This window comes from Caretta caretta, chromosome 13, assembly GCF_965140235.1.
Source record: "Caretta caretta isolate rCarCar2 chromosome 13, rCarCar1.hap1, whole genome shotgun sequence".
NCBI lineage: Eukaryota > Metazoa > Chordata > Testudines > Cheloniidae > Caretta > Caretta caretta.
Window position 1 is genome coordinate 28,336,959 of NC_134218.1, and position 27,934 is coordinate 28,364,892.

General features: G+C 49.0%; 1 protein-coding gene across 4 annotated transcripts; it reads right to left on the reverse strand.

Annotated features, from left to right (window-relative positions):
• Positions 1–27,656, reverse strand: ZNF341 (zinc finger protein 341). Of its 4 annotated transcripts, none has more exons than XM_048820183.2 (15): positions 27,580–27,656; positions 19,440–19,550; positions 18,461–18,648; positions 14,910–15,062; positions 13,885–14,124; positions 12,552–12,747; positions 12,177–12,261; positions 11,105–11,295; positions 9,999–10,192; positions 8,952–9,160; positions 7,799–7,895; positions 5,669–5,801; positions 4,141–4,252; positions 2,522–2,592; positions 1–1,040 (listed from the first exon to the last, which is right to left on the reverse strand). In XM_048820183.2, exons 1-15 carry the CDS (start codon positions 27,608–27,610, stop codon positions 529–531), a joined length of 2,523 nt encoding a protein of 840 aa, XP_048676140.1. In that variant the 5' UTR covers positions 27,611–27,656; the 3' UTR covers positions 1–528. The 4 variants fall into 4 exon arrangements, 2 of the variants coding, with proteins under 2 accessions (XP_048676140.1, XP_048676141.1); XM_048820184.2 differs by lacking the exon at positions 27,580–27,656 and adding an exon at positions 21,448–21,566; XR_012664733.1 differs by lacking the exon at positions 1–1,040 and adding an exon at positions 2,691–2,860 and having other exon boundaries at positions 2,521–2,592.
• Positions 27,657–27,934: the final 278 nt, after the last annotated feature.

The window sequence follows — 27,934 nt, forward strand, 5'->3', positions numbered from 1 at the left end:
TGTCTATTAGGGTATTTATGAACAGTGTTCCCAAAGGATATGAGGATGCACTTGCTTCCAGAGGAAGGATCATGTATTTGCACTTGGACATGCCCCTCCCCATATATAGGCATATATATATGGATATATATCCCCATATATATGGATTTTACAATGAAAACATAAATGGGGCAGATGGTGATTTGCAAAGCTTTCTGCTCATGGTCTCTACCATTCTTCCCATCCTGATTCAGGGCTCCTCGTCACCCCACCCCGCATTGACAAGTGCTGAACGGGGACAAGAAAATGTAACCATTCCCCTCCAGACCTGCTGGCCATCACTGGCTTCTATGGAGTCATGTACCTTGGTAGGTGGAGATGAAAGTCATTATCTCCCCTACCCATCTCCATCCCTAAGAGTTTTGGTCTCTGTATCACTGTGATCCAGACACTTCAGCCCATCTCACCATGAGTCTGGCCACCCCACCAGTGGGTGAAGAAAATGCGGATCCCCTACCGCTCACCAAGCACACACAGGTCACAGTTTTATCAGTCCGTAGTCTGAATGTAAACGGGGACAGCCAGCATGGCGCACGGCACATCTGTGCCAGTCTGCAACTCTGCCAGGGCAAGACTGGAAGCAATGCTGCTGGGCTGGCCGGGGACTACCAGGTCCGAATCTGCAGCTGCCGACCCACCAACCACAATGGACAGGACTGCGTCTGATTCCCGAAATTGTTCTTTGTTGGGGCTACTCTCCCGGGGGTTCTCCCCCTCTGCACTGTCCTTCAGCTCTGCCAGGGCCAGCTGGCCGGGAAGAGGAAGGCCCACCTTCCGCCGAGCTCCCCGCTTCTTCTGGGCCTTCCTGATCTGAAGCTCTTTGTCCTTGGGTGAGTTCAGCCGGCACTTGTGGTCCTTCATATACTTCTGGCGCGTGAAGCCCTTGCTGCAAGTGGGGCAGCGGTACTTGTAGTTTCCAGTGTGTGAGCGCTGATGTTCCACCATGTGGGCCCGTCGACTGAAGGACTTGTTACAGTACTGGCACTTGTGGATCTTCATTCCTAAGCCAAGCACAATACGAGAAAGAGCTTAGTTACAGAACCCTCCTTACAGGGTGGATGGACCCATTAATCGCACTGCAACGGGGCTCAATAGTTGTGTCTGCTCTTCAAAGCCGAGTAATTTTTTAACTATTGCTTGGCAAAAACAAGACAAAAATCCCCACCCAAAGCTCCCCAAAATACTTTTATTTGGTGCTTTTACTGCTTAAAACAATCACCCCCTCCCGCAAAGAGATCAGATTTTTTCGTTTTCTATTTTTAAAAAAATGCACATAAGCAGAGAATGTGTACGGCAGGTTGGAGCCTGAAGTGATCTGGAACCCTAATTTCAGGGTTTATCATAAGGACAGCATTGCTCCTGTCCCTAAAGGGAGTTGAGCAATATACCATGAAAGCAATTTCACAAGAGCACAGTCAAAAGTGAAACACATGCTCTTAAACTTAAGATTTGCTTGGTTTAGGAACCGTAAAGAAAATGAACTGATTTTTTGAAACTCCTTAATTTCACTGGAGGAACAAACTGATGCCCCCCATCAGTTGCATCTTCAGTGCATACTCCATCCAGCTGCTCTGTCCAGGGCTCTGGACGTGACAGAGACAGGAGAGGGAGAGATCTACAGTTGTACTACTTGTCAGGCAAGAATTGCGGGGCTCCCTGGGAGCTTGTTTCTAGGGGTGTGGCTGTGGATGTGGAACTCAGACAAACGCTCATCTGAATTCCAAGAGATTACTTTTGACATGGGGACATTATTGGGTATGGGGCAGAAAGAGCATTCTTGGTATTAATATGCAAATAAGCACACCTAATATCCTGACTCTGCTTCAGAATTCCTATATCCCAAGCTGGCCACATTGTTTATTATTTGTATAGCCTCAAATGTGCATGGATCTTAGACACAGCTGCAAATGGAAAGTGGGCTCTTCCAGTAGGCCTGCAGGAGCAGAGGTAGAAATCCCAAAGCCAGGGGCTGCTTGCAGAACCAGTGAGTGACACTATTAGTTTTACTGCATGGGAAACTCCTTATATTGGACTGTGGAAAATCTCCCGCGGGAAGTGGTGGTGGATGTCTCATCACCCAAGTCATAGCTGGACAAAGCAGGAGAGTATCCTTCAGGGAAGAATCCTGCATTGTCAGGGAATGGAGCGGACTGATTTCATAAGGGATTTGGCATCTCTTGCTTCTGTGGATTCTAGGACAATGTATTTAGTGGGTGGAATCAATGTAGACTAGTGTTATCCAGCAATGGTGCTGAGAAGGGTAAGAGTCCTACTATTCACTGCTATAAAGGGTACTAGTAATCCACTCGCTTGACAGTTCGTAGGCATCTTACCCCTACTACTGCTCTGGTTGAAAAATAAAGCCAGGAGATATGCACACTGGCCTCCTGCCTAAGAGGCTCTCTAAGCACTTAGGTTGAATTCAAGCAGCATTTTCATTCACAGCTATGGGCAGCAAGGGGAGAGCTACAGTCCCACTTACCGGAATGGGAGAGTATATGAGCTTTCAGCTTGTCTGGCCTGTTGAACTCTTTATTACAGCCCGTGTGGCTTCTGTAAGAATAAAAATCCCAGTAACCAGCTTGAATCGGGTTGGGGGTGGTGAGGACAGAAAGAGGTACATACATTAGCTCTCAGACATCATCGCTCACCACCCATGTGCCGCGGAGAGCTCAGGGTGTATCCACCGGGTGTTACGACAGGGGCCCCACAATTTCAAGATGAGTGCTGCGATGTGGATGCACATGGCTTCCACTGGAAAGTCATGCGGTGCCTGTCACGGGTCCCCTCACAGAGCGGTATTAACAGTGCTTCAAAGCAGCTGCAGGCAGAAGCAGGGGCAAAGGTGTTGCAAACTGACTGGGATGGGAGAGGAGTGGGGAGAAGCCAAGTGAATTGAGGCCACTGAAGAAAGACAATGTTATGCCAGGGGTCTCTCTCTTGTATCTGAAACGTACCCATTGGTGCTGGGATGTACAAGGGCCTATGGCTAGAGTTCTGGCCCCAGCATTACCAAGGCTCTGAAGCCATCTCACTCCGCATTAACTGGGAGATAGGATGTATCTCTGTGTACAGCCTCTTGTCATAGTAACTGATGTCTTCTCAATTACCCTTCAGGGTAGGGGACTCCTCCAGCCCAAGCAATGAGGGCAACCATTTCCCACGTTCCAAGCCAGACGCCCCCCACCCCTGGGGACCACGGACAGTTATTGAAAGGCTCCACATTTTTTAAACAGAAGATGCATTCAGTGGACACAGTGCCAGTGAAAGGCACCAGACTGTGCCCCAAGATCTCTATCCATGCAGAGAGCAAGGGGCATCTTCCCCACCCTGTCCTGCCAACACAATGTAACCCTGAGAGGGACGGGCATATCTCAGTCAAAGCTTTAAAGACATTTTGAAGTGGAACTAAGAAACCTTCCCATGTGCCTCATGCATTAGGCAACACTGCCTTTGAGGGCGGAGCGCATGGTATTTATACACATTCAGGCAACCCCTCGCTAATATATAGCACTTTTAAGTGCTCTACCAGTGCGATGTGATAAACCTCACAACCTCGCCAGGAGGCAGTAGGATCAGCCCCATCTTACACAGGGAGAAAATGAGGCAGAGATGAAGGGATTGCGACAAGCAAGTGGTAGGAGCTGGGGTTAGAACTTGCTGGTTCCCAGCTCCCTGCTCAAAATCGCTAGAGCATGGAGCCTCCCCAAGAAGAGTGGGTTGTTTGGTGCCACTCAATATGGGCTATCCACACACTCTGAGAGCCTATAACAGCCCTTTCATTAAAAAAAGAAAAGGAGTACTTGTGGCACCTTAGAGACTAACCAATTTATTTGAGCATAAGCTTTCGTGAGCTACAGCTCACTGCATCCGATGAAGTGAGCTGTAGCTCACAAAAGCTTATGTTCAAATAAATTGGTTAGTCTCTAAGTTGCCACAAGTACTCCTTTTCTTTTTGCGAATACAGACTAACACGGCTGTTACTCTGAAGCCCTTTCATTGTGCAGACTGAGGGAGACCTTCCTTCCCAAAGACCAGTGGGATCTCAGGAACAACAAAGCCAGCTCTGCTCCTGGCTGCCAGGGGTCACTTGGTACATACGAGAAGGGACATTTGTACTTCTTGAAAGGCTCATGGATCAGCATGTGTCGCTTCAGTTTATCTTTCCGGTTGAAGGCTGCGTCGCACACAGAGCACTTAAAGGGCTTTTCACCTGCGAAGGACAGAGACACACTGTCAGGGACATACAGGCTGCACTGGGCCTCAGGGCTTATCATTGTTCTAATAACCCTTTAGTCCCTCCACTTGGGCAGCAGCGTCAGTCTCCGCTTTCCTGCTCTGTGATATTCCCTGCAAGCTGGGTCACCCACTTCAGCATGGAGACTTGATAGCCACGCTGTGCGAAGGCCTCTCCTCTAGTTACATCTGGCCCAGAGCCGAAGGAGCAGAAGGATTCCCTGCTGGTTATGGAGTCAAGTGTATTTCCTCACCCCTTGGGCTGACAAGTGTGCTCAGCCCCAGACGAGGGGAATGGCCAGTCCCTAGCGTGTTAACAGCAGGTTCCAGGGAGATAGCTGTGTGGAAAGCCCAAAGGTGATGAAGCGACAACACTCAAGGTAGGGGGCACAGGACACTATGGCAAATCTCCACTTCCCTCCCCAAACGGCAGGTCCCTTTGCCACTTTCTGAAGACCGCATAGCTTCTCCAAACTGCCAGTGTCACTTGCTCCCCATGCTGTGACAGGGCAGGCAGAAGAGTCACAGGAAAGCATCATCTTCCAGCCCAATAAAAAACAGAGATAAGACTCCAGAGGCGAATCACCTCCAGCCCGCCCTCGTGAAGCACTGTGCCTCAGAGAGAGAACCCCCCACACGCCATCAGGCCCAAGCGCCTTTGGGTGTGCTCGGATTCCAAAGCAGGACAGGAAGGCCCGAATCATGAGTACAGAAAGAAGTGACTCCTTCCCACTCCAACACCTATCTCTGTAGTTCAGTGGTTCTCAAACTTTTGTACTCGTGACCCCATCACACAGCAAGCCTCTGATTGTGACCCCTCCACCCCCACCCCTTGTAAATTAAAAACACTTTTTTATATTTAACATTATTATAAATGATGACAGTGAAGTGGAGTTTGGGGTGGAGGCTGACAGCTCGCGACCCCCCACGTGATAACCTCTGAGGGGTCACAACCCCCAGTTTGAGAACCCCTGCTGTAGTTCCTCCCTGAAAGGACCCCTGTCAGCAATGCTCCCTCTGGCCAATGGGTGGATGGCTACACCTCCCATTGAGTGCTCCTCCTCCAGGACAGCGCTGCTAGCCCCAGCAAGCCTGAGAAGGGAGGAGGCTGGCTGTGTGCTGCACTCCCATCACCCAGCTGGTGCTGATGTGAGATCGCCAAGCTGGTTCAACAGCTAACCCTGTCTCAGCAGCACGGTATTACTCTGAAAAGCAGTCGGCACCAAAGGTTGTGTAATACACTACTTACTCTGGCTAGCCTGGAACAGAATCAAAAGAGCACTGAATACTGATCCTCACTAAATACCATCCAGACAGCTCTGCCCCTTGGGGGTTCCCCAGAGAGAGAAAGGAAGCCCGACGCAGCGGAAAGGATACACGAGGAAGCACGTACCTGAATGGATGTGGGCGTGCAGCTTGAGGTAGTGCTCCCGGCGGAAGAACTTCTTACAGATCTGGCACTTGAATTTGCCCCCTCCTCCATGCGTGGGGAGGTGCCGTCGCAGGTACCTCTCACAGGGGAACACCTGTGAGCACAGAAAAGGAGGGGACTGTAACAGGATGGTCTGCCCCTGTCAGATCCAGGGACCCAGACAGCCCTGTTCTTCAGCAGAGCCCCATTAAGAATGCGTTGGGGCTGGTAGTTTGTCAGGGGTCAGATATTGGGGTTTGCTGAAGATTGTCAGTGCAACCAATCAATGGTGCCCTGAAGAAAAGGCCTGACCAGACTGGGCATAGCATTAATCCCTCCTGGGCTGCGGGGCCGGCCCAGCAGCTCCCACAGACTCAAAGCCTGCTCCCCATACGGGGCTGGAGCACTCTCTGAGGGAGCACGTGCAAGGGGTGAGGGATTTTTACCTAGATAAAACCCAAGGGGAGGCCTGCAGAACCCCATGAGGAAAACACAAATACAGCTTTAAAACAGCGTCAGATGCTAAAGCTGTGCAGGCTGCAACCCCTGGAAATAGCTTTTATAACAAGAAGGGAATATTTGAGAAGCACCCTCTCTGCCCACTTCCTGGGGGTAGTACTGAGACCAACTGTGGCAGGGGCCCGTTGCACTTCGTACTAACAGTATTGTGCATCCCCCAATCATCTTCCATCACAGGGTTCCAAAGCGTTTATCCATTAATGGGTGACATTTGCCATGCCGACATTATTAACAGTTCATTTCACACACGGGAAAACTAAACACACCAGTCCAATGATTTGCTGACGATAATGCCACCAGTCCGCACAAGGGCTAGGCAGAGAACCCAGCACTCCTAGCTCCCAGTGCTGCATGCTCACCACTACGCTACACTCCCTCCGCACAGAAGCAATCTTAGTAACTCACAAACTCAGAAGCAAAAAAAAGCTGCCCAGCGAAAGGGCTTTCCAACAGCAGGAGTCACAGGCTGCTGCCCCTGTGTGTTGGGAAGTCCCCCAAGGATCAATGGGAGAGGGGGAATGGACTGCCCTACATGCAGATGTGAAAAGCAGCAAGCTAACCCTAACATGGCCACAGCCTTGCACAGAGAGCACCTGTCTCTTTCGGAGACAAAGGACGACACATAAAGAAAGATGGGTTACTAACCATGGCAGGTGTGCGTTTCCCCTTCCCGAGCTACCTCAGTACAAAGTGGTCTTTCCTCTGAGATTGTTCCTGCCCCCACTGCAGGATTTTCACCTCCTTAGCTATAAACAGAGGAGCAAGGGTCCACATTTTAGTCTAGATTTTCAAACAAAGTGTATTAGAATTCAGCGCCCGCAATTCTGCCCCTCAACCCCCGGGGGTGACGTGATCAGAACGTCCACAGCCAAAGGCTGCCTGGGCGTCCAGCTCCAGACACGCTATCAGGACAAGCTTGTCCTTTCCAAGGACACACAGCATTCATCCAAAAGAGGAGAGGACAACAGTGGGAGGGGCACATAGAGGTTTATTTGGATGGGAGACAAGCGATGGGTTAGCAAGGCTGGGGCTCTACATTCTTCTTCCTGTAGGCAGGATGTGCCTAATGGTTCAAGGAGGGAACAGGCTAATGGTCACAGTGGGGGCTGAAGGAGAAGCCAAGAAACCACAGAAACCACACTAAAGCCAGCCTCGCTCCTGTAGCCATCCCTGACTCTGGGAGGTGAGGCAGGCCAGCATAACATCCAGCATTCCTGTACTGTAAAAGGGACAGATCCTGTCAGGTGCTGAGTGTCCTTCGCTGTCAATAGAGTATTTGGGGCTCAGGGCACTCAACCCTTTGCAGGATTGGGGCTCAATATGATGCAGGGTTGAGGGGATGGCAGGAAATTGGAGAAAAGTGTATTGATCAGTGAATGGGGTGCAGCAGAAGAGCTGGCACTGTGGGGAGGAATGGACTCTGCTCTAGAGAGACAAGGGGGCCAGAACACTCCTCCCTCTCTTGAGAAGTCCTAGAGGACCTGCCAGTCTGTACTGAGGTAGAAAGGGAGAGGAAAGGGAGACAAATTCCCCATCCCCCTCAGAAACCCAAACATCTCTCCAGGGTCATCTCGTGCAAAAAGCCCCACCCACCTTCTGGCAATGAGGGCAGGGGAAGTTGTGTGTTGCCGTCTGCAGATGGTGCTCCAGCGCTTCTGGGGTGGAGTATTTATTGACACACTTGACACACCTGAATGAGGAGAGACAGAAGAGAGCATGTGAGCAAGGACCAGCCACAGCAGCCATACCATACTCTATCTCTGCAGACAGTTATCCACCCTGTACATTCTCTATTCAGTTTTCCCAATGTTTGGTTAAAAACAGGAACAGAACACAAAGTGTTTGGAGAGCAGCAATAACCCCCTCCCCCATCCTAACCCCATGAGTTTGCAAACCCAGATTTCCACTTCAAGGCTTCTGCTAATTTAAGAATCCTTCCTCTACCCCATTATAAGAAATACAGAATGGAGGGGCAAGGGGAAATATCAAACCTAAACAGAGCCAAGCCCTCAGAGAAAATCACTCATCTCTTAACTCATTGCAAGATGAACCCCGGCCTCTCTACAGGTGCAAGGACAACTAGAAATTACAAGCCTTTCTAAGGAGCAGCAGTCACATAATATAATGGTATATAATCCAGACAAGGCTCCCAGATGCATTCCAAGAAGTCACTGTGCTCCTCAATCTACTTGCAATCTTCCCCTCAGCATTTCCATAGCACTGTAAGTGCTGTTCCCAGAACACAGAGCAAGGCACCAGAGTCTCACTTGCTCCCTCCATCAACCATCTATCAGCTTTCCAGGTCAACAAAGCTCGCTATGCTTTAAAAAGAGAATGAGACTGTTGTGGAACGGCTACGTTTGCCTGGACACAGCTCCCACGCCCACCGCACTGGTACATAAGTGACACCTTTTACTGTAGATATTGGTTGTGATTAATTCACCCGGGTAGCCCGCTCACTCTCCATATGTAAATGCAGTGAGCACCAACAGCACCCGTGGCACCTAAGCCCTCAGACTCACATTCTGTGCACACAGTGTTTGGCCACAGTCGCCAGGCAGCGGGGCACTCAGCTATGCCCCACGTGAACCCAATATAATCCCAGCAGCTGAAAACAAGGTCCCACATGCTTCCCCTCGTGTCCCTTCAGCGCTTGGGTCTGAGAGCACACGCACTCCGCCTGAAGCGCGAGGCTGTCACTCTCTCCTGCTGCGCCCGGTAACCACCGTTCGGATTGCTACCGTACTTGTACACGGCCACGTCCTTCTTGGGGCTGTGCTGGGGCAGCAGGCTGTGGGAGTACTGGTGGACGCTCAGTTCATACAGGGAGGGGAAGTCCTTGCTGCATAGATGGCAGCGATAGCTCAGCTCCTCCTGGTGGTTCTTGATGTGCTCCAGAAAGGACTCCAGCTTCTGGAACGTCTGAGCGCAGCTCTTCACCACGCACTTGTACACCTGGAGGAAGAGGCAGGAGTTTATGGGAGGAAGGGAGAGCTACGAGAGTGGCGCACATTGGCGATAAAAACAGTGCGATTCCCCTGCCAACAGATGTGGTGTACTCAAGCGTGAGGGCGTAAGACTCGGACTCAGGACTCCTGTATGCTCTTGCAGGCTCTGATACTGCCTCCTTCAGCAAGTCATTGAGTGGGCAATTTTCCAAAGCATCTAAGTGATTTAGGATTTAACAAGACTCTGGGAACATGCAGCCTCAACATTACAACCGCCCTCGTCAGGATCGGGGACCCTGCATGCTGGGCGTTGTAAACACCAAAAGCTGCAGTCTTTGCCAAAGACACACAGCAAATGAGTGGAACAGGCCAGAAGATGGAGGATAAGAGTAACAGAAATGAGATCACATGATTCCATAGGCAACTACTCCACAACTCGATGGTTGCTGACCATTTTAAAGCGTTCTGGATTTGGTTTTTCCAGCTTTCCACAGCTGCCAACTAGCCCACCCCTTGGCTGATTTCTTCCAAGCAACACAGCAGGGCTGGGGCTCTGCTTGAAGCTGCTCTTTTCCAATCCAGACCCACACAAGAAGAGCCAAGAAGCACAATGCAGCACTGCAGCAGCCGGTTTTATGATGTGAATGCACTTGATTATAACAGAGCCACAAGCACTCTACAAAGACAAGCCTCTCCTTGTGCTGGGGAGAACCTGCCATGTTCATTCCACTTCTACCTGATCCTCACTGATAATTAGACCAAGGCCACTTGGAGCCAAACTAACGTCTCAGTCTGATTACCGATGCGGGCCCCACAAACACGAGTGTCCACACTGTGTCACCCACCTGCTCGTTCTTGTGCTGCGTCATGTGCGATTTGAGCTGGAAATAGGTGTTAAACTTGCTGGGGCAGAACTGGCACTGGTAAGAGCTATCAATCAGGACAACCTGCTTGGCTTCCAGTTTGCCAACCTCACTCTCTTCTGCGGGGGCCATGGCCTGAGGCTGCTGGGGAGAGTTCCTGGAGGCCTGGCTTAAGCCTGGAGAAACGGGCAGAGGCACAGAGAGAAAGACAAATTGAAGCATTCCTGAGGTCAGTTTTTGAACAGCTTTGAAAACTGACTAAGGCCCCAGCCCTCCATTGCCATGTGACACTTACTTTTGGTCTCTGGGCCAGCCTCCAGCTCCCTTCTTAAGTGCCAATTCTTCTGGCTAGACAATTCAATTCCCCTAGCCTTCCCTTTACAACAGACTAGCAAGGGCCCTGATTATTCTGGCTACCCTTCTGTGACTCACTATTCTTACCTGTCATGCTCCCAGCTGTGTTCCAGCTGTCTCATTGAAAAGAGAACTCAACGGGTCCCTGACGATCTAAGGCCATATTCATTCCTCCATCAAGATTTACTCAGTGCAGGAGACGAGAGGCATCAGCTAGCCAGTTACGCATCCCTGATTCACTAGCTGCCTAGCTTCAGTGTACATTAGAGCAGCCCCTACACTTCTGTAACTTATGCCAGCTGGTTATGGCCCTATAGGACCACATACCCGTTGAGAACTAGCAGAGCTGAGTCATGGTCTGCCCCACCCTCCATGCCAGTGTTCGGGGAAGGTTGGTGTAAACATTGGTTACACCACTGGATGCCAGCTGGGAACTCCTCCACACCAAGAGAATTCTGGACTGGCCAGTTAGACGAGACTTCACCACCCTGAGCAGTGCAGAACGGCAAGCCAGAGCACACAGGGTTGCATTAGCCCACATGTCTGATCTGTGCAATAGTCTAATAGATGCTGCTAAATGCTCGGTCTCCAGATAGTGGCAGCACTGGCATTAACTCCAGAGGAAGCTAACATGAGGGATACATGGGTTGGAGGAGCTTTGGGAATGAGGAGTGTTCAGAGATCCTGGGAGTGTCGCTCTGCTTCCTAGTAGGCAATTTCCAAGAGTAGCACACCTGGGTTTTCCTCGTCCTCCTGCTGGTTGGGGTTCAGCGCCATGACCTGCACCGTGATGGAGTTGCGGGAGATGGTGCACCCGAGCCCCGGCGGCCACACCTTATGGGTCTGCATGTGCTTCTTCACGTTGGACTTCTGCGCAAAGGCTCGGCCGCACACGATGCACTGGAATGGCTTCTCACCTGTGTGGCTGCAGGGCAGACCGCAGCACATCAGTGAAGATGCATGACAGGAGGTGGTGGCCTGTAAGCATGGATCACAGGGGGCAGCTGTCCCAGGAGTGAACTGAGAACCTCGCTGCTTGGCAGATTAGCCCCTGGGCATCCCCAGCAAAGGGCTGGGAACCTGATCAACTGGCGTCAATGGATTTTGTGGGTGGAGCGGGAAAAACAGGCCTTATATACAGAACACAGAGTTACGGCCCAGGAGTAGTTTGGGGGTGGGGAGGACCTCTGCAATGAAGTCGGAACGCTTATCATCACGTTTTTCTGCACTGCCCCAATAAGGCACTTGACCGTCATTGCTTGGCTTAGAATAAAACCCCTTTCTTCTGCTCCAGCATCAGGGGATCCCTTCTTTTCCTCCCACTCTGCTTCCAGACTAGGAAGAGGGGAACCCTGTCCTCTTCTCTCTCTCTTCCCCCCACCCCAAATTACAGGGAGGGAGATCTTTCTGCTCTCTCTTCCTGTTCCAGCCCAGAAGCCACTTCTGATGCTTGGTGTTCAACATGTGAGGGGCCCCAGGATGGGCTTGGAGTTTAAATGACTCTTGCTAGCTGCCCATCAAGCTTTTAAATCTTTGCTCGGGGCTGAGACTAGAGCTTTTATCCTTCCTCTTCAGGCATCACTCTGAATTTTCACTCCCAAGGGGCAGCTCTGGAGGTGAAGGTGGTTGGATATCCAGGGAACAGGAACCGTGGACGTTCTCATCAGCTAGTGAGCAAAGAGGACTCCAAAACCAGCTCATACTCAAAAAGTAAAAGATGCAATTACAGCTCACGCCTCCTGTGCAATCAACAGCCCGCCCCACTCGGCCATCCCTGCCGCATCTGGGTTAGCATCTCACTGTTACCTTCTGATGTGCTGCTGCAAGTCAAAGTTCTTGGTGAAGGCCTTGTCACAATAAGTGCACTTCAGTTTGGGGGACTTAGGTTTCCCTGAAACAGAAAGAGTGCATAATGGGAATTCGCTACCCCAATTCAATTGCATTCAGGACCAAAGAACATTTGATTGGATATGACTGGCCACAACACAAGAGTTCGTCCCATGGGGCAATAATAGGTGCCAATTCTACTTTTTGTATAGGATTTTTTGTATAGCATAGCAAGAGTACACTGTGTTGTACATTTGCTAACAGAGTCTCAAGAGCTTCCAGTCTAAAAGCGAAATGCAATGGAGACATGATGGTCTAGGGGTTAGAGCAGGAGCTGGCCATAAGGAGACATACCTTCTTGCAGCCCACTGTCATTTTTGGAACGCCTATTTTTGGCGGTTGAGGTGGAATCAAAACCGGCCACGTTTCCTCCAGATGCATTGGTCAAAGGAGCAGGAATATTAGTGCTTTTGGATTTGAAGCCCTGCTTCCCTGGGCTGTACACAGGAGGGGAGGGATACACAGGACTTTCCACACACTGGCTTGGCACCTGGAATAATGCAATCACGAGTGAAAATACATTTGCTAAATCTGTGGAGAAGTTGCCATACTAGATCATTAGTCTGTCTAGTCCAGGGTCCTGCCTAACTGGATCAAACCGGTAATCTGTTTCTCTAACCAAAGGGAGGCTAAACCAATGCACAAAGGGCAGCTCTCAGACTGAACCTTGCCAAGTATTCAGGAGTTATTAGCAAGACTTGGACACCAAAGTATAATCTCTCAAAACAAAGAGCTAGCTATTCCTGATTAGCCCTTGGAACTGTCTCTCTGCTCTCCAGAGCTGATCACCTGGATCTGGACTCAAACCTGTGACCCTGAAGGTGGAAAGCTCAAGCTCCTGTTACCAACCCCATGAAGATTTCTGAAGGAAGTTCCGCTGTGCAGATTCCAGTTAAACAAACTGACAATATTATTGGGAAGGCGAAGGGTTTAGTTAGCAAAGCAGACCGAGTCATCAATCTGGAGTAACACAGTTTGAGGGCCTTTCTGAAAAGGCATCTGGAGAAGTTTGGCATGTCGTCTCCTACCGCATACTCCCCAGTCCCGTTTCAAGGTCTCAAGTAACATGGCTGCCACCACTTCCCCTGGGACACTATTTAACTGCCTGAGGAATCTCACTATCAGGGTATTTTTTCTGATATTCAGACTAATCTTTCCTGTGCTGAGTTTCGGCCCACTACTCCTAGTTCAATCCCTTTGCAAAGTCTCTGTCTTCCCAGCAGATACCCTTTCCAATACTCACAGGCAGTTATAGGAAATCCTCCCCTTAAACACGTCTACATGTGTTCAGCTCTTTTAATCTCTCCTCATAAGTCAATCCCTCCGGTCCCTTAATCGTTCTCGTGTTCTCCCGATTCCCTTCAGCTTGTTGACATCTTTCTGATCATGACTTTCCCGCAGAGGAAATACTCATTGATTACCAGACAACCTAACACATCTTTCCCTGACTAATTTTATGACAAATTGCCTTTCTAATCCAGCTGACTCATGAGCAGCATCTTCTCCCCAGCTTGTGAAATGAGCTTGCAGGAGCCTTAAGTGTCGTGTATTGGTCAGAAGGTAGAGCGGCATCTGAGGGATGACCCATGGCTATGCTCTCAATATGAGGCCAGGGACATGGCTTTACCTCTATGGGCGGATAGGGCTGCATCCCCAGCGTCTGTATCTCCACTGTGCCGTTTCCTGCCAGAGGAGCAGGTGCGCTGTACACTTCCACCACCCGGCTGCCGCCAGTGCTGGGCTGTCCCGGTGCTCCCAGGGTCTGAGCGGGAGGAGGTGGGGGCTGAGGTGGAGGAGGAGGTGGGGGTGGCGGTGGAGGAGGGGGCTGGGAAAGGTACCCAGCTCCAGTGTGCATACTCAAGCTGCTCTGAAAACCGGAACAAGAGACAGACAGAGAAGACATTGAAAATGCAGCACAGGTCCGGAGTTGCAGAAGCCTCACTCATGACATCATTCATAATTCACTGTCAGATCAGCAGACAAAGCGAACTCTGGGCAAAATGCCCTTTTTGACACAGATGTGGGCACCTTACTGAATACAGTATCTAGTTTCTAAGGAAGGAATGAGCAATCCAACAACCACCTATATACCGTGCAGGGGTCAGACTGAGAGGGTATGCAGCAGCTCAGTGTTCTGCCACTTTTCCCTGTTGATGGTCATCTTGTGCTCTAGAATCCAAGCATTGGCTTCATTTTCTTTGTAGTCCTTCTGGGTACAAGGAAACCCCTCAGAATGCGAAGAGGGTAACCAGTGCAGGGACACCTGCCCAAGTCGGCAGACAGCATTAAACAACAGCTCCGAGGGAGGCGTCCCATTGATCTCCTTAGTCGTTAGTCAGGATGGTCCCTGATGATTACACGGTAACATGCACATTATTTCATGGGGGATCATAGCACACAAGAAAGAAGCAGGGATGACTGTATTATGAAGAGCAGCACAGTCTGCTGCGAGAGGCAGTGTGAGTGAGCAGATCTTGGCATAGGCCCATCACTTGTTGCTTTCCAACCTGACCTCTGCTGTTGTTTTTGAGAAGGTGCCCAGGCACCAACATCAAAGCAGCTCTTTGAACCGTGCAAGTGGTGCTGCTAGCCAGAACTCCATCTGCTATTCAGCCAGGGACTCAGTCTGTTTGGAAAACGCACTCCCCTTACCTGCACGGAGGGCTGCACCGTGGGCATTGGTTGGTCCAGGGATGTAAAAGCGGACATGGCGGACATCAGTACCTCGTCACTGACTAAGATATTCCCCTGCACGAGTGTCTGGATCAGCGGAGATGGAGGAACCGTGATGTATGTGGAAATTTGCTGAAAGAATGGGAAAAAAAAGTGGTGGGGCTCAACATTAGAACAAGAGAAATAATCTCTGAAATGCCCAGGAAAGGAACGAGGATGTGCTCTTTACTAAACCGATGAGTCTCTGCTACCTCCAGCTCTCCTCAGTCGACTGGCCACACTAGAGATCTACTGGTTGCTACTGTTTGTCTCTTCACCTATGGGTCTATCCTGCCATTCTGGAACCACACTGGCACTGTTCAGAAAAATGAGAGCTAGACCTTCCAATACTCTAGTTCAAAAGGAACTATTTTGGGGCAGTTCTCTGGCCTGTGCTATACAGGAGATCAGACTAGATGATCACAGTGGTACCTTCAGGCCTCAGAATCTACGAACGAATCAATCCTGGGAGACCTAATGGCTCAGGGGATTGGAGATGGGATAGGGAGCTGGCTATGGGTTTACAGTTCAAACCATGATGGTTATTAAAGGTGACCTGAGGAACAAATTGCATTAAGACCTTCAGCGGAATGCTCTGACTAACCAGGTGACGTGGTGAAATCAGAAAGGCCAGGGACTAGATGGCCAGGAAGACTGTACTTCCTTCTCACCCCTAGAGGTGGTCCCACCAGGTCACAATTGAGGTACATTGGGGGCGACAGCATGGGGGGAGATTTTGCTCACACTGTCCCTGTTCTGTGGTTACGGTGAGAACTGATGCCTCCAGAGTCGACAGCACCTTTCCCCAGGGCTAGATTCACTTTAAGGGTGGAAAAAACACATTTTTTTTTACTACTGGAGAATTCCATCTTTTTGGTTGATTTGAGGAGCAGAAAGTATGCCGTATGTATGAGGGGATACAGGAGCACTGTGGCAGAAGAACAGCTGCATGGATTCAATTCTGGCGAAAGGTAGGTTTGGGGTAGGGGGAAGATGTTTGGTTTTTTTAATTCCAGCAATTTTTGTTTTTTTTAATTCTCCCCACACATGGCACACTGGGATATACGGAGTCGTGCGTGGAGACTGGGCGCTGAAGGAACTAGGAGGCAGATCCAGGGATGAGGATGCCACATCCAGCACCCTCTCTCTATGTATGTGAGCTAGATGCAGCTAAAGGGTGGGAGTGAGGCCCACCCCCAGATATGGAAAGCGGCAGCCAGTCATGTAGGAAGCAGCAGGCCAGACAGACCCACAATACCAGCACCCCGAGTTAGAACTACAGTCCTACAACAAAAGGAATTCTAGAAAAAGGAATCCTAGAAAAAGTGGAAACATGGATGAATGGCTAATGAGGAGAACAAAGGAATGGCAGGGAAAAAAATCAGAAAGGCTAAGGCATAAGGGACATGAAAGGAATAAAAAGAGGTTCTTTAAATATATTAGGAGCAAGAGAAAGATGAAGGAAAGTGTAAGTCCTTTACTTATGAGGAAGGAGAGCTAAAACTAATGAGGTCAAGAAGGCTGAGGTTTTTAATGTCATTTTGCTTCAGTCTTCATTAAAAAGGTTAATGGTGACCAGATACACAATTAATAATAAAAACAAGGGAGAAGGAATACAAGCCAAAATAGGGAAAGAACAGTTTAAAGAATATTTAGATAAGTTAGATTTATTCAAGTCAGCAAGGCCTGATTAAATTCATTATAGGGTACTTAAGAAACTCGCTGAAGCAATCTCAGAACCATTCACAATATTCTTTGAGAACTCTGGGAGGATGGGTGAGGTCTCAAAGGTCTGGAAAAGGACAAGCATAGTAGCTATCTTTAAAAAGGGGAACAAAGAGGACCCTGGAAGTTATAGACCAGTCAACCTAACTTCAATACCAGGAAAGCTACTGGAACAAATGATTAAACAATCAGTTTGTAGGCACCGAGAGGATAATAGGGTTATAAGAAATAGCCAGCATGGAGTCATCAAGAACAAATCATACCAACCAATGTAATTCCCTTCTTTGACAGGGTTACTGGCCTAGTGGATAGGAGGGAAGCAGTAGACGTGATATATCTTAATTTTAGTAAGGCTTTTGACAAGCTCCACGTGACATTCGCATAAGCAACTAGGGAAATGTGATCTAGATGAATTTACTATAAGGTAGGTGCAAAACTGGCTGAAAGAGCAGTTATCAATGGTTTGCTGTCAAACTGGAGGGCATATCTGGTGGGGTCCCCACTGGGATCAGTCTTGGGTCCAGTACTATTCAATATTTTCATTAATGACTTGGACATTGGAGTGGAGAGTCTGCTTATAAAATTTGTGGATGACACCCAGCTGGGAGGGGCTGCAAGTACTTTGGAGAACAGGATGAGAATTCAAAAGGAGTTGGATAAATCAGAGAATTGGTCTGAAAATCAGAAAGATGAAATTAAATAAAGACACATGCAAAGTACTACACTTAGGAAGGAAAAATCAAATACACAGTTACAAAATGGGGAGTAACTGACTTGGTGGTCATAATTCTGAAAAGGGTCTGGCGGTTATGGTGGATCACACATTCAATATGAGTCAACAATGTGATAAAGTTGCTAAAAAGGCTAATATTCTGGGGTATGTAAGGCTTGGGAGGTAACTGTCTGGCTCTACTTGGCTCTGGTGAGACCTCATCTGGAGTACTGTGTCAAATTCTGGGTGCCACACTTTAGGAAGATGTGGACAAATTGGAGAGAGTCCAGAGGAGAGCAATGAGACCCATAAAAGGTTTAGAAAACCTGACCTACGAGGAAAGGTTAAAAAAATTGGGCATTTTTAGTCTTGAGAAAAGAAGACAGAGGTGGGGACTTGGAGGGGTTGGACTAGATGACCTCCTGAGGTCCCTTCCAACCCTGATATTCTATGACTTGATAACAGTCCTCAAATATGTTAAGGGAAGATATAAATAGGACTGTGCTCAATTGTTCTCCATGTGCACTGAAGGTAGGACAAGAAGTAATAGGCTTAATCTGCAGCAAGGGAGCTTTAAGCTAGATAATAGAAACAACGGTCTAACTAGAAGGGCAGTTAAGCTCTGGAATAGGCTTCTGAGGGAGGTTGTGAAATCCCCATTGTTGGAGGTTTTTAAGAACAGGTGGGACAAACACCTGTCAGGGATGTTCTAGGTTTCCTTGGTCCAGCCTTAGTGCAGCGGGCTGCACTTGGTGACCTCTCAAGGACCCTTCCAGCCGTACCTTTCTGTGATTCTATAATAAAAGATTAAACTCTTTATTGACCCGCTGTTCAAGAGCAGTGACACGTCTGTTCTGAAGGAAAGCCCATAGTAAAGGGATTATATGGACTTTTCGAATAGATTCCAAGAGATAAGAACAAGGTGGGTCGAACCCGGCCTCCCTAGGGTGAGATCACTAGCCAGGTGTAACTGGATTCAGTAAACGTTCACCCTGGGTTCTCTTGCCCTCCAAAGTCAGTGGCGCAGAGACCCCCAAGCATGCCGTGTAGCTACCTGCCGATTGGCACTCTGAGCCTGCTGCACGGATGTGACGGACGGAGTGTACACGCTGTTGGTAGCCAACGAGACAGTGGCCAGTGAAGGGGTGTTTCCTTGGCATTGCTCCCTCTTGTGGGTCATGAACGCCGGCAGTGAGTTGAATTGCTTCTTACACTTCCCACACAGGAACACGTCCTCGTCATCTGCAATCAGAAGGGAACGGATCATTGATCTGGCTTCAGGATCCTTCTCCTCCTCAGACTATGGAGCTACCTTCAACTACGGTTAGGGTCGGAAAAGGGATGATACAATTTGGTGCCTTCCTGCTGTCACAGCTAGGGGAGGGGTGAGCTGAATTCTGTTTTGCCTTGTCAGCTTCAGCTATTTTGTCAGCTGAGCTCTTGGTGCAGAATGTCCTACTGAGGATGAGAAACAGGTAACTGAACTTTGCATTCCTCTAGCTCCTTCCAAGTACGTCCAAAAGGCTCACATGGATCAGCCTGGGCTGTCTTTAGACAGAACAATCAGCCGCAGTGCATGCAGGCGGGAGAGACTGATTACACAGCGTTCACTTGTGTGTGTTTGGGGAAAGGTCACAGAATAATTCTGCATCTTCCAAGTGAGCCCTGATAAAATGCTGTCTGGCCTACGCCTTCCGGTTTTGGGGAAAGCAGCTCTGGATCCCGGTGTTGCTGATAAAGGGCTGAAGTGAAAAGCCAGACTTTCATAGGCATTTAAGCCAGCAACCACCCTGCTTGCTCACCTAAATTAGCTACACAATGATTTGTCCCCAAATAATTGAGCAACCTGAGTGTTCATTGCAGCAAGGGGTTTGTGACATACAGAAAGTGCCCCTCCCTTCATGCCTTTACTGAGGTGCATGGCCTGGACGTGCTGCTGAGATCAAACGGCCACTGGGAGAGAGGGCACAGCAGGAAAGGCAGCCCACAAGAGTCTCTTTCTGCTTGCACATGCAAGGAAGAGAGGGGCTCACCCATGGACTGGATGGTGGTGGAGGTGTTGACATTTTGACCGGATGGATCTGTCACTGCTCCTTGACCATCTAGCAGGGACTGAACAGCCAGCACTGTCTGATTATCCATTCCTAAAAGAGAAACAGAAGCAAGCGTTAGAAGGAAAGCACAGCCCTACCTTGGGACATCCAAGCAGGCCCTCTGGGACAAGAACTGGTTCACTGAGTCTGAAATCTCACTCTGCACCATCTGAACGTATCCTACAGTAAACACAACTTAAACGAGTAACACTGAAAAGTGGCTCCCTCTCAGGGGCCCCATGTCTCCCGCTTAGCTCTTCTTCCTTCAGTGAGCTCCCGCTCCCCCCTACCCCGCCACCTATTCTATGTGCTAGTTATCCTAAGAGAGAAACCAGATCCTAAGAGCAGAAAGCCAGTTCATCTTTCTTTATATGGTCATGGGAGGAGTGGGTAAGAAGAGGCAAAAGAAGATCTGACAGCTGAAGGAGAGAGCTGGTTTTTGGGGAAGCTATTCCCAGGGAGGGCAAAGAGTTTTAGCTGCAGAAGGGGGTCTGATCAGTGGCACGTGCCACTTGGAGGTGCAGGAACATTTGGAATTTCATAGATTTTAAGCTCAGACTAGTTTAAGGTCACTATGTCACACAGAGGGTAACTCAGGCTGGTACAGTTACTCACAAGCCCATGTGGTGCAGTGGCTGCGACTTGGGGTTTGTTTTATTAAGAGACCTGAGCTCTGGCCCTGCAGTGAGCTTGCATTCACTGTTGTCCCCAAACTCTGCTAACAAATTTTTAAAAAGGGAAGGAATGTGCAGCAGTTCTTCCCTGTCTTCTGGGTCAAGGTTCATGGCTCGAGTCAATAATAAGGGTAGGGAATTGAAACAGCACTTAGAAGAGGTAAGATTTGAACTTGTGGTCTCTGCTTTGCCAGCTCAAGGAACTTTCCCTTAAGCTACAGCAACATTTATAAAGAATCCCTCAGTTAGGGTCTTTCTCATTTTAGCGCTCCCCATAAGCCAGTGACGGCATTCACACTGAGGCAGATTTGCCATTCAATTAAAAATTGGCAGGTTCACCTTAGCACAAATATTTTTTTCCATTGCAGCTATAATGTTATCTAAAAACTCTGTAGATAACCACTAATGATGTATAACTGATACTCTAGGAACAAAAAGCAGCCAAAGGACAGCTCCCAGAATGGTTTAGATTTCTTGTAAAAGGGGTGAAGTCACTGCCCAAAAGGGTGTGATTCAATTCATTTTTCATCAAACCATGAAAAATTCAAACAGTACTCAGTTTATATTCTGTGTTTTGGCTTTTTGCCATTTCCATGAGATTTTTACAAACTAAAGGTTTAAAGCTCCTGTTAATACTGAATCCTAACGCAGTCTTAACCACGGTGATGCTACTGCTGCACCACAATAAAAAAGAGCAAATAATCTTACAAGGTAAAATCATTTTCAAGCAGTACAGCTAACGGGAAGATCCTGATGAGAAGCCAATTAGTAAATAGCATGAGGAGAGGCTTGAAAATCCTGCAACTGATTGCAAAGACATAAGGAATCATCAGAGAGAAGCTGCGCTGCTTTCCTCCTACAGATCCTCTCCACGCCAGGGTTTAGGGCAGGAAGAGAAGAATATCATGTGCAACAGAAGCTGCAAGGGGAGTATTTAGATCTGCACGATATAACTTCTCCAGGACTGCCGCAGTGACATCCCAGGTGCCAAGGGGCCTCCACAAGGGAGAGAGAGGGACTCTCACCAACTGCACACATACACAGCACTTTAAAGATTAGCTAAGAACTCACTACTCCTGTATCACCCACATGGACCTAGTTAATATACTCAAGTAACAGAACCCTCAAGATGCCTTAACTGAGTAACCTGATCAGTCTGCCTGTGACCCATTCGATTTCTCCCCTTCCTTTCCTTTTATTAACCTTCCTTGTTGTGTCTCATTTGAACCTATGGCTCCATCTTACACACATTTACTGCCAAGCATAGGACTCACTCTTGGGGGTAGCTCCATTGACATCAATGGGATCACTCACAGTCCCAAGCACTACACTCAGTGACACGTGCAGGACTGGGACCGTATATCATAAGCTCTGCAGAGGAGGGGCTGTTTCTTTACTTGTGTCTGTAAAGTACCCATCACACTTCATAGCTCTGCAACAAATAACAATATATCTAATAACAACCCCTAATGGAAGCTTGGGGGTGTTTTTTCTAAACAATTATTTTAACTGTTAAATAGGAGATGAGATCATCCATTTTGTAGCCCTTGTCCCAGAAACTGATTTTGAGGCATGGTCTGTTTTATTCATCACATTCCCATCAGGAAGCAGATAGGAGTCCCAGAAGTTCTGCCACCATTCTGTATGTGTAATGAGATACGGTCTCTCTTCCTCATTTCCCCTTCTAAAAAGCCAGCTTGTAGGGAGAAGCATGGCAACCCCAGAATCCCAGTACTGTTGCTGTATGTGGGTAGGCGGAATGTAGGGTGAAGAATCTCCTACACCTGCTGGGCAGACAGCACAGCTGGAGGCCGGGCAATTTGCTTCAGAAGTACCCCTATGAATAAAGGTGAGAAGGGTGGGTGCAGCGCCTTCCCCTCCCTCACTCCTCAATTGAGAAGCATATCTGTAAGTAAGCCTATGATTTAGTCACAGAGGAAGCGGAAGTCACGGAATCCGTGACATCAGCAGTGGGAAGCTGCAGGGTTCCCCGCCACCCAGGGGGCCAAGAGGTGCATGGACGCCATGGGCCCTTGGAGCTGCAAGCTGCAGGTGGTGGGGGTACCCCGCAGCCCGCAGCTGCTGCAGGCGGCTCCTAGCCTCCCTGCAGCTGCCCTGCTTCAGGCAGTGTGGAACTCCGCAGATCCCAATATTGTCCCAGACATTTTTAGTAAAAGTCACAGACTTTTTTTGCCCGTGACCTGGCCGTGACTTTTACTAAAAATATCTGTGACAAAATTTTAGCCTTATCTATAAGTCATCTGTCAGCTGCACCTCTTCTCATCAGTGGCAGATGCTGCATACTCTCCTCCTCTTATCAGATTCACATAGGAGGGAAGACTATGAGAACAGCATGGCTCTGCAACTCCAGGGAAGGGAGGGGAGAGCAGCTGTTATGCAATTCATGCTCCTTTACAAACCCACCATGCGTTCTTTTCCATACTGTAGGGAACTGAATATTGCAGGAGAATGCAAGTTTTGTTTTGTTTTATTTCACGAGAAACCAATATTTTAAAATACACGCATACATTTACAGTTATTCCCCTGCAGCATTTGCAAGGGCAACACTGCAAACTCCTGCTAGTGCATCAGAAGCAGAGTGTGAAACTTACAAGTCTATTGCAATGTCCAAGTGGAAATAAGCAAGCAGCAGGAATAGTGAGAAGAGAATTGGACACCTAGAATTCTATTTTAATAGTTTATGTTGATAATTAAAACACCTTAAATTACTGAAGCTCAAAAATTTTAAAAACCTAATTCCTGTCTTAATATTCATGCCAGAAATGCCAAGATCAGGCTGTGAGGGGGGCCAGATTACATTTTTAATAGGGTTGTCGATTAATCGCAGTTAACTCACACGATTAACTCAAAAAAATTAATAGTGATTTAAAAAATAAATCACAGTTTTAATCGCACTGTCAAACAATAGAATACCAATTGAAATTTATTAAATATTTGTGGATGTTTTTCTACATTTTCAATTATATTAATTTCAATTACAAGGCAGAATAAAAGTGTACATTGCACACTTTATATTATTTTATTACAACTATTTGCACTGTAAAAATGATAAAAATATTTTTCAATTCACCTCATGCAAGTACAGTAGTGCGATCTCTTTATTGTGAAAGTGCAACTTACAAATGTAGATTTTTTTTTGTTACATAACTGCACTCAAAAACAAAACAGTGTAAAACTTTAGAGCCTACAAGTCCAGTCAGTCCTACTTCTTGTTCAGCCAATCGCTAAGACAAACAAGTTTGTTTACATTTACAGGAGATAATGCTGCCCGCTCCTGATTTACGTCACCTGAAAGCAAGAACAGGTGTTCGCATGGCAGTTCTGTAGCCAGCATTGCTAGTTATTTACATGCCAGATATACTAAACATTTGTATGCCCCTTCATGCTCCAGCCACAGTTCCAGAGGACATGCTTCCATGCTGATGATGCTTATTAAATAAATAATGCGTTAATTAAATGTGTGACAATTCTTTGGGGGAGAATTGTATGTCTCCTCCTCTGTGTTTTACTGGCATTCTGCCATATATTTCATGTTATAGCAGTCTCGGAGATGACCCAGCACATGTTGTTCATTTTAAGAACATTTTCATTGCAGATTTGACAAAATGCAAAAAAGGTACCAATGTGAGATTTCTGAAGATAGCTACAGCACTCGACCCAAGGTTTAAGAATATGAAGTGCCTTCCAAAATCTGAGAGGGATGAGGTGTGGAGCGTGCTTTCAGAAAGCTTAAAAGAGCAACACTCTGATGTGGAAACTATAGAACCCGAACCACCAAAAAGAGAATCAATCTTCTGCTGGTGGCGTCTGACTCAGATGATGAAAATGAACATGCATCAGTCTGCACTGCTTTGGATCGTTATCAACCAGAACCTGTCATCAGCACAGACGCATTGAAGCATGAAGGGACATATGAATCTTTAGCGCATCTGGCACGTAAATATCTTGCAACACTGGCTAAAACAGTGCCATGCGAATACCTGTTCTTACTTTCAGGTGACGTCAATCAGAAGAGAGCAACATTATTCTCCTGCAAATGTGAACAAATTTGTTTGTCCGAGCGATTGGCTGAACAAGAAGTAGGACTGAGTGGACCTGTAGATTCTAAAGTTTTACACTGTTTTATTTTTGAGTGCAGGTTTTTTTGTACATAATTCTACATTTGTAAGTTCAACTTTCATGATCAAGAGATTGCACTACCGTACTTGTACTAGGCGAATTGAAAAATATTATTTCTTTTGTTTTTTACCGTGCAAATATTTGTAACAAAAATATAAACTGATCACTTTGTATTGTGTTGTAATTGAAATTAACGTATTTGAAAATATATTTAAATATATTTAAATAAATGGTATTCTATTATTGTTTAACAGTGTGCGTGATTAATTTTTTTAATTGCTTGACAGACCTAATTTTTAATGATAGTCTGTGGCCGGATCTTCTGGGTTACAGCCACATAGTACCCTTGATCCCAGAGAAAACAGGAGGAGGCTTGAGCAGAAATCAAGAGTAGAATATTGACTACAATAATGTTAAAGTTGCAATTAGCATCATTCAGTGGGAAAAGTGATGCAAGACAATTTTAGGACCCCCACCATTTTGCTCCTCATTAATCTGATCTTTTGCCCATGGAGTTACTAGTTACGCAAATATAATTGCTGTAATTTCACAAATTAGGTACACAATTGCCTAAATTATCTGAAAATTTAATCAATAATCTTAAGAATTAATACCCATTTGAGATGGTTGGGGCAGTTCACATATCAGAGTTGTTTCAGGCTATCTGCTGACTGAGGAAGACAACATTGCATCCATTTTGCATAAATGATAGTCAGATTTGGAAGATTTTCTTCACAATCATAAGCACTAAAAGCCCCATTTTTTCTTTAATGAAAATTTGCTTTCTGCAGAATCTGAATCTGTCATTAGGGCCAGATAAATGCAGTAACTGAATTGGATCCTGAGCCCAGTGGGAGACCACTGATTTATGATTTTTGTTTACCTCTTGGATTTCTCTTGGCTTGGACATTGAAACAGGACTGGTCTATTTCTCTTTTGACTTGCCAGTTTCACGTTCTGAGTCTCATGGACTATTCATTTTGTGTGTAATGCCAGCACTGAGCTAAGTGCTTTCCTAACAGCTGTGAAGGTACATCTTTGCCCCAAGGTTGAAAGCCACTGTTCTAGACTACTGTACCCCTTTTAGGAGTCTGATTTGTCTTGCATACCCCAAGTTTTACCTCACTTTAAAAACTACTTGCTTACAAAATCAGACATCATGCAGAAGTGTCACAGCACGCTATTACAGAAAAAAGGCTTACTTTCTCATGTTTACCAGATAATTAAAAAATAAATCAATTGGAATACAAATATTGGGCTGTACTTACATTTCAGTGTATAGGTCATGGAACAGTAAAAACAAGTCGTATGAAATTTTAGTTTGTACTCACTGCTCTTGTGCTTTTTATGTAGCCTGTTGTAAAACTAGGCAAATATCTAAACAAGCTGATGTACCCGCGGAAGACCGCTGTGTACCCCCAGGGCTACGTGTACCCTTGGCTGAGAACTACTGGACTAGATTATCAGAATGGTCCTTCTGGCCTTGAATCTATTAACTACCGCATCCATCCGTTACCAACCTGATCCACACTGCCACTTACAGCACATAATGAACCAATGTCACAGAGTGCTTATTGAAAGATCCACATTTATTACTGAGGCGCTGAAAAGGAATTGGCTACCAGCCCTACAGGGAAAGGGGAAGTGCATCTCCAGGGGGTAAGGCCTGCTCTCTGAGCCCTGGGGGTTCTCTTAGGAAGAGAGGGTGGGGTGAGGTCTCATTGGAGACAGCAACTCCCCAGAGGAAGGGGCTGGGTCAATCAGTAAGAGGGGCAGGAGGAGTCCCCTGGGTCCTGCAGGCTCAGGAAGGGGGACTTCGGGGTGTGTGTGGGGGATCTCCTTAGGACATACAGGAGCAGGATCTCTCTGGGGGCTGGGTCTCCCAGAAGGGAAAAGGGTCTCCCTGGCCCTTGGGGCTGGGCTATCCCAGGAGAGGAAAGGGTATTCCTAGCCCTGGAGTCTCCCAGGAAGGGACATGGGGGGCGGGAGTTCCCAGGGAGGCACTGCTCTTGGTGGGCCGGGTCTCTGTGCGGGTACCCAGAGGGGCATTGCCCCAGGTGGGCGAGGTCTCTTTGGGGGGTTTCCCAGGGTGGGGGGCTCCCTGGGGAGCACTGCTCCAGGCAGGCTGGGTCTCCTGAGAGGGTCTGGGGGCATTGCACCACACAGTCTGGGTCTCTGGAGGGGGTTCCCCAGAGTGTGGGCACTGTACAAAGCCAGATCTCTAGGGGGGTTTGCAGGAGATGGGGGGGTTCTCCCAGGTGGCCCAGGTCTTGGGGGGGTTCCCCTAGGATGGGGGGGCACTGCTCCAGGCAGGCCAGATCTATGGAGGAGTTCCACAGGAGTGGGGCAGGGACACTGTTCTGGACGGCTCCCCCGGGGAGATGGGGAGGCACTGCTCCGGGAGGCTCCCCCGGGGGAGATGGGGGGGGCACTGCTCCGGACGGCTCCCGTGGGGAGATGGGGGGGGGCACTGCTCCCGGCTGGCCGGATCTATGGCAAGGGGGTCCCCACAGAGGTGGGGGGGCACTGCTCCGGGAGGCTCCCCCGGGGGAGATGGGGGGGCACTGCTCCGGGAGGCTCCCCCGGGGGCGATGGGGGGGCACTGCTCCGGGAGGCTCCCCCGGGGGCGATGGGGGGGCACTGCTCCGGGAGGCTCCCCCGGGGGAGATGGGGGGGCACTGCTCCGGGAGGCTCCCCCGGGGGAGATGGGGGGCGCACTGCTCCGGGAGGCTCCCCCGGGGGAGATGGGGGGCGCACTGCTCCGGGAGGCTCCCCCGGGGGAGATGGGGGGCGCACTGCTCCCGGCTGGCCGGGTCTATGGCGAGGGGGTCCCCACAGAGGTGGGGGGGCCACTGCTCCGGGAGGCTCCCCCGGGGGAGATGGGGGGGGCACTGCTCCGGGAGGCTCCCCCGGGGGAGATGGGGGGGGCACTGCTCCCGGCTGGCCGGGTCTATGGCGAGGGGGTCCCCACGGGGGGGGGGGGCACTGCTCCGGGCGGTTCCCCCGGGGATGAGGGTGACACTGCTCCGGGCGGCTGCAGCGGGAGGGTGGCGCAGCCTCCTGCTTCTGTGCGCGGCTGTTCCAGGAACCCTCCCCCGGGCGGCCGGGCTGCCTGGGGCGGCCCCGCGGCCGCCGAGCCCCTGTGCAGCGGAGGGAGGGGAGGCACCCGGCGCGGAAGAGCCGCGGCCCTGCCTGACGCTGCGGCGCCCCCGGGAGGTGCCGTATGGGCCCCGCGCCCCGCCCGACCCGGCCTTGCAGCCCGCTACCTTCCAGCGCCTCGAATATCGCCTGCGCCATCTTGGAGCCGCGGCGGCCGGGCCCGAGCCGCCTGAACGGGCATTGTGGGAAGGGATTGGAGGCGCCGGGCCGGCCGCCAGGGGGAGCCTCGCGCCGGGGTCTGCTGGGGGTGGGCGGTGGAGCATGAAATGGGGGGTAAAACCCCTGCGGGGGAACAGGGGTGCCCCTGTGCGGGGGTGAAGCGCCTATGGGAATGGGGTGCCTAGATGTGGAGCAAAGGCCTTACGGGGAGGGGGATGCCTGTCGGGAATAAAGCCCTTGTGGGGGTACGAGAGTATCCGTATGCGAGTAAACACCCCGTGGAGGGAAGTCACTGCCCACAGG

Bases quoted from the DNA above. Each gene is read 5' to 3' on its own strand.
- ZNF341 (XM_048820183.2), bottom strand. From the start codon at position 27,610: ATGGCGCAGGCGATATTCGAGGCGCTGGAAG. The intron at 5,802-7,798 runs GTGGGTGGGGCT...CTGTGCTCACAG, and splicing joins CCTGCCCTCATTGCCAGAAG to GTGTTCCCCTGTGAGAGGTA. The intron at 1,041-2,521 runs GTAAGTGGGACT...TGCTTGGCTTAG, and splicing joins TCATATACTCTCCCATTCCG to GAATGAAGATCCACAAGTGC.